General features: G+C 40.9%; 1 protein-coding gene across 1 annotated transcript in view; it reads right to left on the minus strand.

Moving 5' to 3' along the window:
• The window catches only part of cdkal1 (CDK5 regulatory subunit associated protein 1-like 1), a 218201-nt gene extending 201855 nt beyond the window's left edge, over window positions 1-16346 (minus strand). Inside the window, exons 1-3 of the mRNA XM_076738158.1 lie at window positions 16203-16346; window positions 14787-14947; window positions 13622-13734 (exon numbers count right to left, since the gene is read on the minus strand). Of these exons, the coding sequence (XP_076594273.1) occupies window positions 13622-13734; window positions 14787-14941 (268 nt within the window). The 5' untranslated portion in view covers window positions 14942-14947; window positions 16203-16346. The remainder of the gene's footprint in view (window positions 1-13621; window positions 13735-14786; window positions 14948-16202) is intronic.
• Window positions 16347-16459: the final 113 nt, after the last annotated feature.

The following is a 16459-nucleotide window of genomic DNA, read 5'->3' on the forward strand; positions in this document are numbered from 1 at the left end:
CTGACACACACACACACACACACACACACACACACACACACACACACACACACACACACACACAGAGGTTCGTCTCCACCTGCCGTTCCACCATATTAGAAATAATCACTATAATGCTCTTAATTGAAACCCAGTGTTGCCCTGAACACATCACCTGATCTCTCCACCTGTAATGCCACCACATTCAAATGAACACTGCAAAGCTTTTAATCACGGCCTCCACCCTCCAACACATACACACACTCACGCGCACACACGCTTGTTGCTGATGTGCTTAGCACTGAGTAGTGAAAGGAATGTGGATGTTGGCAGGTAGACTGGTGATTAGAGAGGCTGTTCTGCTGAAAATATGTAGACCTAAACATTTTACACACACACACACACACACACACACACACACACACACACACACACACACACACACACTAGTACAAATTGCGAGCCTAGCTAGTTCAGTATCTTGCCCAAAGACACTTTGACAGGTAGACAGTACGGGACAGGGATCAAACCCTTCTGAGTAGTGGAGGACCACTCTACCTATTGAGCCGCAGTGAAACATCTGTTAACAACATATTGAGAGACACAGATGTATAGGGACATTGCACACAAGGGTGCCAAGTGTAAAAAAATGTGCAGGGGTCTTATGATTGTAATAATGTAGGAATCAAGCCAAAAAAAATCTCAAATTCTGTACATAAGCATAGGCAGACACAAACTAAAGACCAATTTAAAGGCTGAGACGCCTGACTAAACTGACTAAAAGTAAAACGAATTTTAACAACAGCTTATTGGTTATTTTTCTGATTTTTATCAGTAATACAAAATTAATGTGATCATACTCTCTCATTTTTCTTTCCCGTCATTCTCCCGTGAGTCTAACGTTTCCACCCCACTTCTAAACTGCTGAGTCTCATTAAAAATGCATATTCTCAATCTCGTCTGCCATCTTTGTATTTGAACAAGAAAATTGCAGTATTTATTAAAATCTGATTTATGAGAAATTACAACGGTCATCTCAATCGATAATCCCGTGCAACTGTTTTGTGTTTTAATAACACAGAGCTGCCTACAGCATTTGTGTGTGTGTGTGTGTGTGTGTGTGTGTGTGTGTGTGTGTGTGAGTCTGTTTGTGCGCGCGTACATGCTTGTTTGCATGTGTGCCTCCACGCATCCGTACATGAATACATTAGCTAGGTGGGGCGGACATGAAGCCAGATCCCAGAGACTTTGCCTCCTAATTAATAAATCATTACAAAATAGAACAATTTAAAGTGTTTTCCATGCTAAATAATTGATGTCTTTGTTCATAGTCAGTGCTAATAATGGGTCTGCTTTTCTCTGGAAAAAAAAAAAATGGACAAAAGGCAGGAAAATCTGCAGCGCAAATATAAATAACAGGCCTGAAAAAGTACCAAGGGCAATGCTAGAGAGCTGGGGGTTGCACAGACACACATAGAAGTAGACACACACTCCCTCTCCCTCCTACAAATTCCACTGAAAAGAAATGGCATCAGAATTATCTGATGTCCTGTCTCTGTCTTTTTATATGCTAATCCAGCTCATACACACAACTGAGTCTCTTTAATCAGATATCAGGTCACAGAAGCTAAATCAAGCTGAGACAATCATGCTGCACGCGTATTACAATACATTGAGACAGGCAGTCAGACGGCAACGTATCAATGCACTTAATGCTGTGGGACTTGGCGGGAGTTAACATAGCAAGGGTGATGTTGCTTTCACAGCCATCAGAGCTCTGATCGTGATGTTTCTGTCTGTATGCAATGTTACACTTGGCAGAAATATTGAGTAGAGTGAGTTAAATGAACATAAACAGACTTAAATAATGCTCATATGCTTTAAAAGTTCAAAGAAAGGTTACATATGTGTGGGGCTGATAACTCACTAATCATGTGCAACTCCTTGAGCTCGAGACCAAAATGACCTATTTTCAAAGCCAGTCATTCAGTCCCTTCCTTTCCACTTTCCAGCGTATACAGTCCAAGTAAAGTTCAAATAAATATTCCCATCATTTCATTTATAAACTCAGGATACTGAAGCATGACTGATCTGTGACCAATAAAACAGAACTATATGCCTGTCATAACAGCCCAGGTCAACCATTGATCAACTATCAACCAAAGTCTGATGATGACACAAGTGAGACACATTGAAACCGCAACTGTAAAATACGTTACACACAACAAAAGCCTGACGAACCATACACAAACACACACACACACAGGAGTCAGCAGGGGACTTCTGAGGACAGATTTATTGAGTTCATCCTTGGAAACCACACACGGATACACACACTCTCCCACCCCCCACCCTGCCATGCACGCGCGCACGCACACAGTAATCATCAGATCAGATCAGATCAGATATCAAAAGGCAGTGTCTGTCTGGAAGATTAGAAGAGCCATCTGTCTGCCATGCGGAAAGCCTCGGATTATCAATAAACTTCACACACTTCTGTACGTGCGTGTATCTGTGTGCTCGTGTGTTTGATCCAGCCACAGAGTGTGGAATGCAAATGAGAGACACAGAAACAGAAGCACAGAATAAATAACAATATAAATACCCACTTTTCCTTTCAGTTGACCTTAGCTCGGGCTGAAATCCACCCAGCCTGGTGCCATTCCTGACTTGGTCTGAATACTGTATCAAAAATACATCCCGATACATTTTAGGGACCAAGCTCTTCCAAAAGCATTGATTTTTCCATCACAAGCAGACACACACAGACAGCAAGGAAATGACTTGTGGCCACACATAATGTGTAATCAATACATAGCTATCGATCTCATTCCTGGCTAAACATTACCTGTATTTACTCTGTTAACTTTCCCCTGTATAGATCTATACTGCTAATATAACTACAGGACAAGAGAGAAGAGCACGGCCGAATGAGAGCGAGAGCCTCAAAGAAAGGAAGCACAGCGAGAACATATGAGTGAATTACAAGTGGTGGCCTCGATGGAAAGTGGATAAAAGTTTCTGTGCACACATGCGCGGGCACGCACACACTCCTTCAAGCTCAATTATAACTTGTCTACACCCTGCCTTGCAGAGTGGACAGCAGACAAGCTATTAGGCCTATAACCTGTGGATGACCACACACACAGACACAGACACACAGACACAGACACACACACACACACACACACACACACACACACACACACACACACACACACAAACGCACTTAAACTCATTCACAATTTCTCTCTTGGTCAAGCAAGGTCCTGCCGATGCTTCCAGTCAAGTCATCTTTTCTGCTTGGTGATCAAGGTTACTTTGTCCGATGATGATTCAAATTAAACCCACTGCTCAAATCATCTGCGGCTTTTAAATCCACTTTATCTAATATCTGTGCTCTCACATGGAAATCTAGCACATAGCTGATTCATTTATATGTATGAAGGAGAGATCAGACAGAGACACATGTAGAATTAATTTATCACAAAGGACAGAAGTGCACACATACCCAGGCACACTTCCACACACACTCCCTCATGTTAAAATACTTGTGAGGACCTCTGAATTCCTTAACCTACTGAAGCATCCCCTTATTCCTTTGTGTGACATTCTGACTGGTCCTAACAAACCTCATAAAGTCATACAGCACACAAACACTCACAACTCACACTTCTCACTTCAATGACAGGCAGCCAGTGCTTTCATTTCAGCAGGTAGCCTCATGTGGAGATCCACACCGGATACAGGTCACCCCTGCTTTCCATTTCAGCGAGTGGTCAGCGAATAATGGCACTGATGGCTGAACATTGGACACTCAGACAGAAAGCGGGGGTTATCATCCAAAACAGCACCAAAAGGGCCAAAGGGAAGCGAGGGAGAGAGAAAACCTCAAAGGGGGCCTTGAGAAGTCATTTACTACATGCCCTTGAATGCCTAACTCTCGATTTCTTTGCTTTTTATTCATATGTCACCCACACACTTTCTCTACCCACACCAACAGTCTAGCATGCCACTTTAATTACTAATGTCTTTCAAGCTTTCATTTCCTCTTCATGAGAGAAATTACATTTGTTTTCCTCCTTGGGTCCAGATGACAGGGAAAACAAAGAGGAGAGGACAAATTGGAAGTGAGAAAGACTAAAAAGTCTCTTTCAGCTTGTACAATAACAGACAAGCTAATTATTCAAAAACAGAGAAAGTGACAATGAGTTGTCAAATGTCAAAGAACATAGATCCTCTTGCTTTGGTCTCTTTAGCTTTACTGTCAAGGAGTCTGATACAATATTGCACTGTTTGTCCCCCAGGAAAGGACGGTTAAGCGAGTCTCCGACATCACTCACTGAACAAATTAAGTAACTGTATAAAAACATTGACATTTTCAAATGAGGATAGTTTGTATTGTCAAATTATTGTCAATTTGTTCTGTACTAACCCTAATTAACACATTGTTAGCTCTGTCTTATATTTGTCAGGGTAACTCTTAATACAAACTCATAGCTGTCGGTTGAAGAAGGCAAATGTTATCTGACAGTGAACTGAGGCTCCACCATAATGTAACATGCATGTTAATTTTTTGTCTCATTGTCAAAAAAAAATCCAATGAAAAGACCAAAACCAACCACGCCTTAGTCTGTCTTTAATAGTCTCTGACTTCCCCAGTCTGTCTTTGTAATCTGGTCCAAAGCCCAATTGTTCCTACTGAAGATGCAAATCTTCACAGGCCCAACACAATTACTCCAGCTGATTAGACCTCGAGTCAGGCTGAAGTTGGGTAGAGCTAAGCCTGTTTTGTATGTGGCCTCAAAAGTCCTGCGAGGAGGTCTAATCAAGGAACACGAGTGAAAACGCCTGTGGAGGTGTGTAGGGGCTTTAAAAACACGGAAATATGCTGGGGACACGTTTCTGCCAATGTTGATCATAATGACGGAACATTTCAGATGTGGCTCATTCAAGAGCGGAGCTCTACAGCACACAAGAATAAGCTTTATCAAGCTTTAGCTACACAGATTTGAATTTTTGGTAGGAGTAATTCATTGTTGTTAGTAAAACTATTTTTGTAAAACATTCAACTTCTCTATACCTATTACATATGAATATTCTCATGGGCCACATCCAATTTTATTAACAAAAAGTATCTTTTAGGCATCACAGTTGCCAAAGAAAAAACTTGCAAGAAAACACAATTTGCATTCCTATTAACAGACATGAGCTGGCAAGACAGGGGGAACGGAGGGTGGGTTACATACACTCAACTGGGAGCTGCCCAACATATCCACAGGCATGTGGTGTTGCCCACTGAGCAGCTCAAGTTGAGACGCTGGGGGTTAAATGCCTTGTTAAATGGCACCTGATGCAACTTGTTGAAGGGAAGGGAAAGCATGACTCCTTCAATCTCCTGCACCGTGCAGATGTTTTGGTCTGAGATTTGAACTGTCAACCTGGAGGCCATTAGCGTATTTTGCTATTAGCCCCCCCCAGAAAGCATCATCGCCCTGCTTTGATTTAAGGCTCAAGACTTTGGATGTGAGCAAAACCTGGCCTAACCCCTTTCCAGACATCCTCCTTGTTTCCTAGCCCCTATCTTCCTCAATCCCCTCCACCCCCAAGCCGTTCCCTTGGCTCTTGCCCAATCCCATTACTCACATCCCCTCCATGATATTCCCATTATATCCCTTCAGGGTATTCCCAATCCCTGTGGAATGAGGCCAGTGTTCCTGGGATAACAGGGGGTTGACTGGCTTGCTGGCTTCTGCTGGGAATAGGGAATACGCTCCCTTCCTCTAGAGGGAAGCAGCTTCTATTCAGCTTCTCCCTTCATTTATCTCTAGTTTTCTTCATCAGAGAAATGGAAGTGCGAGTGAACAAATGAATGGACAGAGGCAAACCTGGAACAGTGATTCTTGCTTCCATTATTCTTCCTCTCCTACCTTTCCTGCTTCTTTCTGGGTTGAGAAACAAGGGTGAGATATCACCACCCTTTGGGGAATCAATTTGTTCTGTTTTTTGTTATTTCTCAGAGGAACAAGCAAGGGTCTCTCTTTCAGTCGACCGAAATTCTCTTTCCTTGTCTCTAAACCTCACATATGGGATGAGCTGCTAGCAATAACGGAGATCTTTTTATCCTTGGAGAAGAGTGCCAGGGAAGAATAATCCTTGTTTCCCTCCTGCAGTTCCTGGCAATCATTAGTGGGTAATTGATGTGTTGTTGTTTTAACTATTTAGTTATTTACCAATGACTCAATTAGTAATGAAGCTATGAGTCTAAATCCCAAAAAGGATGACATCAATAAACTGATTTGACTGATTTTGTGGTTTTCGAGTCCCACGACAATTGCTTGCTGAAATGTTTGTTCTCATCATGTCAGTTTGCGATGCTGTCAAAATTCATATCCTCAGAGTAATCAATGGATTAGATTGAGAAGTGATCCCTCCTTTCCTCAAGCTATCCCGTTTTCCTTCTTCTCCTCTAACCATAGCTCCCTCAAGGGAATCTTAAGGCAGGAATGGTTGGGGTCCCTACTCCCATGGCCTAAATGGTTACTGGGTGCTGCCGACACGTGGGTCACCTTGTAGGATCACCACAACACACACACACACACATACACAGCAGCACACCATGCACACACGTAGGCACACGGCTTGGGATCACTCTAATCTCCTGGCCTCTAAATGGTTACACTTGACTGCCTGGACTCATGGGTCTATTTGTAGGACTTAAGACAATTTCAAAGCCACGGAAACTGTGTGTGCGTGTTGCTTTACAGAGATGGGAGAGGGCTATCCCATTACCATTTTAACATTACTGCTCTGTTAAAGCCACACAGACATAAATACAAAAATGATTCGTCTTGCACATTGATGTGTGTGCTCAGGAAAACAACTACAGACCGATTCTGATGAAGTTTAAGTCAGATAGTAAAAAAGAAATGCCACCAAGTAGTTTTGTGTGATTTCAAAATCCCCATGCAAAGAACACCTGTTTTGCTAAATGACAACTTCAATATCCAAATTTATTTAACACCTGTGTCGCCATACAAATAATTGAAAATTCAAATATGCATATTAACAGCCTGTCTACCCGTCAGATGTCTGCACTCAACTTGAGTATCATATTTAATGTAATCAATACATTCAGATGCAGAGATGAAAATGTCTTTATTTCTAGAAAGTAGAATATACTTCTGTTTTATTTCTACTTTAGTTCCACACAGTAAATATCATTTGATTGATATCCATGTCCATTGCTTCACTTAACCTCCTTTTTCAATGCAGTGACTTTCTCTCTCCTTACATCTCTCCTGTCGCCATGTCTTTCTACACTCTGTAATTCCTCCATTTATCCATCTCTCCATTTCCAGCTTCTGCAGATTTGCCAGAGTCTAGTTCGTGTTCCCTGGCAGCATACTGCCCTCCCTGTTCGCCTCCCTTTTTCCAACCATCGCTTTGGCTGATTTTGGCTTCATGTGCATCTCTCTCTGTCGGCTGTACCCTTCATCCCAGCACCCTCCTCCCATTCCTGCTGACGCTTTCCTCGTCTTTCCTTATATTGCTTTCCCCTTCACTCTTTTCACCCCTTTCCCTCTCTCAATCAGCAAAGTAGGACTGTCTGACGCACGCTGTTGCGAGACAGCAGAAAGACAGAGTGAGCATATAGTCTTTCTCACACGCATACGCACTCGGTGATACGTCTAATCTTGCAGAATGACAGCTGTCAAAAACTGAACTGTCTCTCAAACATTTCCCCTGTAAAATATCAATTCCCACCACATCTGCAACTGTGTGTGAGACGAAGAAATGTGTGTGTGAGCTGGCTGTGTGTGCTAACGTGTGTATATGGGAGAGGTGGAGTCAGAGAAAACATTGTAAGTTTTCATTGGCTATAACATTGCGGCGTGTAATGTTGCGTAGCACGCAGTCAGCCAATGAGAAGATCCTCACACACTCCGTTTTATGAATGAGACGGCATGTATGCGAGGTACACACACACGCTCGGAGTGAGAATACTCTACAGTGATGTAATACAATCACACAGAGCAGCAGAAGCGCCCGTAACACAAATGCAGTATGAGCTGAATCAGAACAGTGTGACTATGTTGCATCTTAAATTTCTAAATAATAAGAAGTATTCTGGGAAATGTGAAGAAACGCAAAAAAAATGAAATCCATTGCCTACAAATGACACATACCATAGGGTACGTAACACTTTACAGTCGATGCCAATACATCTATATTAAATTTACAAATACACTGGATATTTTTCTTCCTGCTGCGCAACATGCCTGCAGCATTCAGTGCTTCATTTCTAATAGAAATAAAATGCATTTAGCAATAAAAGCACATTATGAGACCTGCTAATGCATATAGCTTCTTTCAAAGATGATTATTAGTGTGTGTGTGTATATATATATATATATATATATATATATATGACCATTATTATCATTTAATTTTTTAATCACCTATAATAATTTCAAAGCAGTTCAAACGGCACAGTAAAATCAAATTTTATGTTACACCTCTAGCCTTTTCAATCCACAGTAACACCTGTACTACCTACTGATCAATAAAGTCCTCGTATCATTTTATCAGAACAGCTCACACCCTCTCTCTGAAACTCATATCCTCCAACCGTCTGTGTCCAAACCAGGAACTGAGAATGGCTGATTTGGCTGACATTGTGTACCAGGGAGTAATTTTGCCTAACCGGTATGTAAAATCATAACTGAAGTGCTGTGTGTGCGGCTGGCTGGCAGAGAGGAGATTGGGAGGGGAGGAGAGCAGCCAAAAACAATCAAAATATCCTGGTGTGACTTCCCATGAAGGGTGTGTGTGTGGGTGTGTGTGTATGTGTGTGTGTGTGTGTGTGTGTGTCAGTCTGCGCGTGCCCATGTGTGAGCATACACGCCTTTCTATGAAGTCACTATTCGGCACATTGCTCTGCTGCTCAAATGTGGTTCATTTGTATGAGTGCAGCATCATCATGGGTCAACAGTGCCCTCTTTGGTAGTACAGGAGAACAACAACTCACAGGGAGCCAGGCTGAACAAATAAAGGCAGCATAACAAATGTGGAGACAATGAAAGCAGAGAGGTGAAGTGACACAGGTTGCCACAGCATGTTTCAGTAGTTGTGAAGAAAAACAGACCAAGACACAAGCCCAAAGGAGAAAGGGGAGACGTTTTCTCTTTAGACTGTTCACAGTGACGAAATATTGTATATTTTATAACTGAATAAATTAACAGGCTGATTATTTATCACCTCAACTTGCCAGCACCATGAGCTTAAACATTTGAAACATTTAATATGAAAAAAATACTCTTTCTCGTGTGTGTGTGTGTGTGTGTGTGTGTGTGTGTGAGTGCGAGCACCAAGTTGCTCTCCAGCTGAAGAATGAGGTGCAGTCTCCCTCAACCAAACACCACCATTTTTACAAGCATTTTATATTAAACCTTAGGCTTGTTATGTCAAAGTCTACATGATGTTGTACAATAACACATTATATTGATGTTGATATTGAGGTGAATAACAGTGTTAACAAACAGTTGGCTTCATTTTATTACTATTAATGATCACATCATGTGTAGCCTTGAAGGACTGAAAGTTAACACTTTTAAAACTATGAATGAGAATACGGAGTATGTTTTTCAGAGGGATGACCTCATCCTGATATTGCAGAGTATTTCTTCTTTCATCACAAACCTCGTTCCATGAGCCAAGGCTGCCACCTAGAGGCCAAGACAAGAACTGCTACTACGTCTCACACCAGGTGATGTCATAGTTTAAGAAAGAAAGAAAGTGTTAGAGAGGGGGATGAAAGAGAGACAGGGGAGTGCAGGGGGTGTGAAAGAGAGAAAACCGGCAGGAAAGATAAGAGGGTGGGAGAGAAGGTGATGTCATGTTTTCGGAGCAGTGGAAGCCGTCTTTGTCCACACTCTTTCATTAAACTCTGCAGATCGACACTGCGGATGAGAACGACAGACACTACGCGGAGGTCTGACATTCACATGATGTCACCATTTTCAACAGTTGTTCTGAAGAAGGACGTACAAATGATAATGTTCAACCTACTCCAAGTCCTCATATTCAATCTGGCCAAACACTACGACCTTGAGGAGACCAATTCAGTCCTTGTTATTCCAGACTATTCCACTCTTTCCAATGCACTCCCGACAATTTCATGCCATTCAGGGCTCCATTGCATTCCATACTATGCCATTCAAAACAATCACAGCCTGTCCTGACTGTAACCTCCCCTGATTCTGGCCATGACAGGCAATTTCTCCTTCCAACAATCCGACAATCCCACAGTGATAAATACTCCCACACCCATTGAAAGGGTGTGTGTGTGTGTGTGTGTATGCGTGTGTGTGGGTAAGTGGGGAGTCGAAAGAAAAACAAAAGAAGTAATGCAGGAGGAATGAGACTGACGAGGAGACAGGGAAACAAACAAATGAAAAGACAGAAACCAAAGTAATCCTTTAGTTTAGCAGAGAGATACTGACCTTTAAATTACTTTGTTGAGAGGGGAGTCAGAGAAAAAAAGAGTCAACAAGGGAGAGTATTCTGAAGCTTCATCAGTGAACAGAAGGGTAAACAACCACATTAACTGAAGTGGTAAATAACACAGGACTGCTCTTTTACTCTGTTAGCTGTGACACACACAGACACAAAAACATGCACACCTAACCATCACCTTAACCTACGTCAGCAGTGGATGTGATGTTCTAACTGTGCTCTTCTCACAATCTGAACACAATCAAGACACAAACACACACAGATAGACACATATTGATGGTTAAGAGACTGCAGCACCTCATCAGAACAGTGTCAGTCATAGAGGGAAGTAAACCTACACACACCCCTACAAGGTCCCAATGCCCAGCAAATCATACAACACCATCACAGCCTCTTGCAATTGCTTGTAATAATAACAGCTGTCAACAAGCCCAAACAGAATAGAAAATATTAAACAGAAAAAAAAATTAAACAGAAAGAATTCATTGCTAATTTAATACTGCATAATTGTCTGTATTGTAAGATGTTGGTGAAGACAGATATTCATAAAACTACTGTGAGTAATTCTTCTACAGCGCTGAAATCTAACAAAATTAAACAACTGTAATATTTGCTGAATACTGTCTGGAACCAGGATCCCTGTGTGGTCACAACATGGTTCTACTTTAAGGACACGAGAAGACAAAAAACAACCGAATCCAGAGTTTAAACAAATTCAATATCCATAACATTCAGTTTAACCTTGTTAACTTGAAGTGTATTACATACACCATCCTGAAATTAGTCTGTATCTGCTGAGGACCTTGAGACAACCAGAGAAACGATGTGCTGTCATCAGACTCTGAGAGAGACACATTTTTCTCATACAGAGCTCAAAGTGGTAAAAGCAAACTCTCTTACTACAAATAGGTTTTCATCACACTCACTTCCTGAAAGACAATTGCCACCATTCCACTAAATTACAGAGTGGAAGCAGGTCTGTGGTAAGATAATTAGCACACTAAATATCAAGCCTTAGTGAATGCTTTAACATGGGAAACGGCACTGTGTCGAGGGGGGGTGAGAGACAACAAAATGGAGAGACAGTGTGTGAGAGAGAGAGAGACAGGCTGTAACTGAGACAAGCTCAAGGGACCCAGAAAACTGTTAAAAACAAAGAGAGGTGGAAAAGATAAAGAGATCAAGGGTTTATGCTACCAGTGAGGAAGGGAGACTGTTGGCCTGCGTTCATGAGTAAATTATGTCTTTTGTGTGCGTGTGTGAGTGAGTGAATGAGTACATCTGCATTTTTGAAGTGTGTGATTAATGTCTCTCTAAGGCTGTGGAGACCCCATGGAGAGAGAAACGCCTGAGGGGTTAATATTAACTTTCCCTCTCCCTCTCTCTCTCTCCTACACACACACACACTCACAAAGCGTCACAGCAGAAAGAAACACTCATTTATGTGTATCCACTATATAACAAATCACACGTAATCCCACGCACGCACGCACACACACACTCACAAAAAATGCTTACACTAGTTTCAATAATGTGATAATCAATGTTTTATATTGAGGCTTTAAAACATCCACCGATAGCAAAAAAAAGGAAGGTTCTTGAAAATATTCTGCCATCATAAACTTATCATGTTTTCATGTCCCAGCATGTGAAAAAGCAGCTCAACAACGCTCGCTGCCTTACTGAAAGACTTTGTTCTTTATTTAAAGTGGAAACGAACAACTTTTCAACCACCCCTATAGCATTTCCAAGTGGTGTTATTGTTGGCGCCACTATCAGACAAAAGGATCGCTCTCTGTTTTCTTGAGAGCCCAGCAACTACCAACAACAAAGGAAACGGCACATTTGTTTCCAAATTTCCATGAAGAAGCAATCAGCACCACTTTAGAAACACGAGAGAAGAAAGAAGCATGTTCGCTGAGGAGGTAAAATGAAATTGTCATAAGTTTATAAGGAGTAATGACACAGTTTGAGTATCGCTTCACACAAACAAGTGACTTCAGCAGGGGTTGGAGTCGGGGTGGAAGGGGGAGTAGAAGAAAACATTAGGAGAAAATACGTGATTTATTTCATTTAATCTGTAATTGAGACATGAAAGCAGGTAGAAACCTTGGCACTGGACTGGATTGCTAGTCAGCCTAAATTTTATTGTGAAAGTGAGGCTTATAGGGAACCCATCTAAATGCAGATGGTGTCATTATTCTATAGCCATTACACTGTGCAATCAGCTTTCATTTCATCATCAGTCAAAGCAAAAGAACTGGGTTTTACAGAGCGGATAAAACAAAGAGTTCCCGAGTGGATTTTTCAGCAAATACATTCGCATGCTGCATCCTAAATCTAAAAGCAGAAAGACCAAAATGTAAATTGGCCATTGCCATTGGCTCAGATTTTGACCAGTGATATCGCAGATTTCCTAACTTTACCTACTATTTTGACCAAAAAAATACAAGCACCTATTTAAGCCATATTCTATTCAAAGTGTTCAGTTAAAAAAATAAGCTGGTGAAGAGGCAGGTCAATTTGACGCATTAACCAGCTTCATTTACATGTAATGCTGGTCCTCAGTGGACTTCAGCCTAAATTGAGTCTCACCTGCAGACTTTCTGCTCAAGCAAGGACAAATTCTACCTGGTTCCTAAGGATTGGCAGACTTCAAACATGACATCCAAACTCTCACAGACTTCAAACATGATGTGCAAACCCTCCCATGAACCTTCTCTGACCAAATACATCGGCTTGGTTGAGTTTGATGAGGCCAGTACACAGCCTGGGAAGCTAAATTCAGGTCTCAACAAAGTCTTCCACTGGATGAATACACAAGGTACAGCTAACCTACAAAGCAAGAGTGCCCCCTTGTGTTTAAGAATAATAATAATAATAACAATGATGACAATGGAATCAGTTCCGTGGTTAACTAAGATATAATAATTACACAATTTTACCATTTCACCTGTTCTTTTACTTTTATGTTCATTTACTTTTCTTCAATCAGTCTAAAACCCCTCCATCCTTCTATCTTAATAATATTCTCTTAGAGTCTATTAGTAGTCTCATTTTATTAGTATTGTTCTTTGTATCGTGTTATGCATTGACATCCAGTCACAACTAAACAATCTCTTACCAGTGATCTTGTATCCGCTGGCAGCTAGCTGTCCGGCCATGTACTCTCCATCTGAGTTGTTATGACTGCAGCCCCACGTCTTCATCCAGATTTTTTGGGTGCCAGGGATCAAACTAAACACAACAATAACATTGAAATTTAAGGTGTGGAAATGATAGAACGATCAAATCTATATCTTAAACTTTCTTTTTTTTTTTAACTTTAACTTCTGTTTACTGCCTAATTTTAGTGTGACAGATTTCAAGTAGGACAGATTTTCCTTCATATATGAAAAAGTGAAAATAAGAGAGGGGTGCATTAAGCTTATGTCCTATACAGTGTAATTTAGCAGTTCTCCAATAAAAAGTGAGTGAAACATAGAAAATCCCCAGTAAATGACCTGTTTTTGTCCTGTTCTATATGCAGTCCAGAGGCAAACTCAACTAACAACGCTGACAATCAATCGTTTCTTCATGAGATATTTGTGTCACCAAAGAAGTTAAATATAAACAAGGAGCAGTAAAGTGCTGTTTGACTTGTGGCTGGTTTTCCCTCAGCAGATGCATGTAGCCTTGATGATACAAGATGACAGTCACCAGAACTGACCAATGAATGAGGCACCTGTCGGTCCATGTGGCTTTATATTTACATAACTTGGTTCATTTGTAATGTTGGTGTGAACACAAAACAGACCAGTACTGAAAGGAAACAGTATGTCAGATCTTTTTTGGGTCTGGATTAAGTGAGCTGGTGTAAAATCAAAGTGAAGTTACTGCTTTTCTTTTCTTAATTAAATACGCTTTATGCACAACAAGCTGCACATGGCACACTTAGAAAAATGCAATGTTCTGCACTGTTTACTTTCATGTCTCTTTGACTAAATCTGCATAACAATCACGATTCAATCTATTTAAGATTGTTTCACATTTTATTTAGTATTACTAAAGAAATATTCAAATATTATAGTCAATGTATCATGAATATGTATCACAATACATTTGATTCACTGAAAAGCTTCAAATGAAGACAGACTGGTAGCAAAAATACTAAGTCTACTAAGTGGACTTGCTAGGCATTTAGAATTAACTTCCCCATCATCAGCCTAACACATGTTGTATACAAAAGCAATATCACAATAAACTCACATCCTCAACTTCTGTGTCACTGCATCAAAGATCTGACATACCTGTCAGCTTGGAGCTCCTCGTCGCTCGGCTCTTTTTTCTTCCTGGACCTCGGTATGATACTCTTTCTCGCAGACTGTCTCTCATGAGGTGTGGGGTCACTAGCAGACACCATGTCCTCAATGTCTTCAATCAGAGAGTCACAGGCAGACGGCATGATGGTCTGAAAATCAGGCAAAGTCTTGGTCAGCACAGCATTAATCTCAAGACTTTCTTTCCCAGATCACATTTTTTTTGCTTCCCATACTAACTGCCAATCATGTATGAGCCATATCCAATGACACACAGCCGATACCCATCAAATTTTGTTTTGCTATAGCAGCTGGTATAGCAGTATTACAGGTCACTTTAACTGCTCTGTAGTGCACTGGAATCTCCAAGTGGCAGCATAACCTTGTCTATAAATGCAGAGTGACTGTAAAGTGCAGGAACCACAAAAAGTCAGTTTTTGGTTTCTCATTCAGTCAACATGTTTTTACATAGTCCATTCAATAAACAGAGCAGTACAGCAGTACTGCCTCTTCCAGTGTGCGCATGTGGGGCAGACAGGAGGACGCTGCTCGGTACAGGAGTGAGTTTTAGTGGTAGTGAGGTATTAGCCAAAGTGAGTACCTGCAGAGTACCTAGAAACTTAATTAAAAAAAAGCTACACAAATTAATTGTATGAATAAAATGTCCAAAGTACACTTTTGACTGCAGTACGTGATACAGTGTTTGGATAAATGTTTCCATTTAGATATTTAATAACATCTGTTTACGGTCGTAAGAATAATTTTTTAAGGAAGGACATCCTGTAGAGAATACATTACCTGCATGATCGGTGAACATGACATCGCCATGCTGATTGGAGCACCTGTGTCTACTGAGACACCTGAGTTAATCAGGCCGTCCCATATACAGAGAAAGTAACCAACCGAGATAACCAACAGAGATTTTTTGTCGTTGAGATCACCTAAAGAAGCTTTTAGCACATCTGTCTCTCAGTATACTTATCCCAATTCGTCCCTTGATTTAGCTGTTGCGATTGACAATAACGTACATAAACAGCTTCACAATGATAGGTAACACCTGCATAACTGCGTAGCTTAAGTGTTTCTTTAATACGCACTGACTATACTTACGTTAAAGTTAACTGTTACAGGAACCTTCTTAGCCTGTGTAATATTTTTATCTTTGAGGATAACGCAACCGCATACGCACGCCAGATGTTAAACATTAACTTTGACTGATACAAACGAGATGCCCCTGTGAAAATGTTTAATCTGACAGATACCTCGAAACCTGTAGTTGCATTTTGTTAGGTAGCATGGAAAAGACAGCTATTAGCTTGGCTAGCCTCATTAGCTAGCTACTAACTTACCCACGTGCCCATTATTTTGGACAGGCGGACACCTTCAGATACTGTTTAAGTCCCTTACCTGAATCGCAATGTGGTTATTAGTTCAGATAAATACGAATTCCGAGTGAAAAACGTTTTAGAAATGGAAAAAATGATTCTTTAAACCATCAAAACAGTTGTCACAACTCTCAGGCCGCCATGTTTGAGCGTCGTTACGGTAGTCAAAGAGGGACAAACGAGGCACGTGTATTTTACGTATTTAGGGACCGGGTGTATAATGCATTTTTTTTTTAAAACCCAAATAATATGAGGCATGCAATTAAGATCAGCCATAAT

This window comes from Chaetodon auriga, chromosome 8, assembly GCF_051107435.1.
Source record: "Chaetodon auriga isolate fChaAug3 chromosome 8, fChaAug3.hap1, whole genome shotgun sequence".
NCBI lineage: Eukaryota > Metazoa > Chordata > Actinopteri > Chaetodontiformes > Chaetodontidae > Chaetodon > Chaetodon auriga.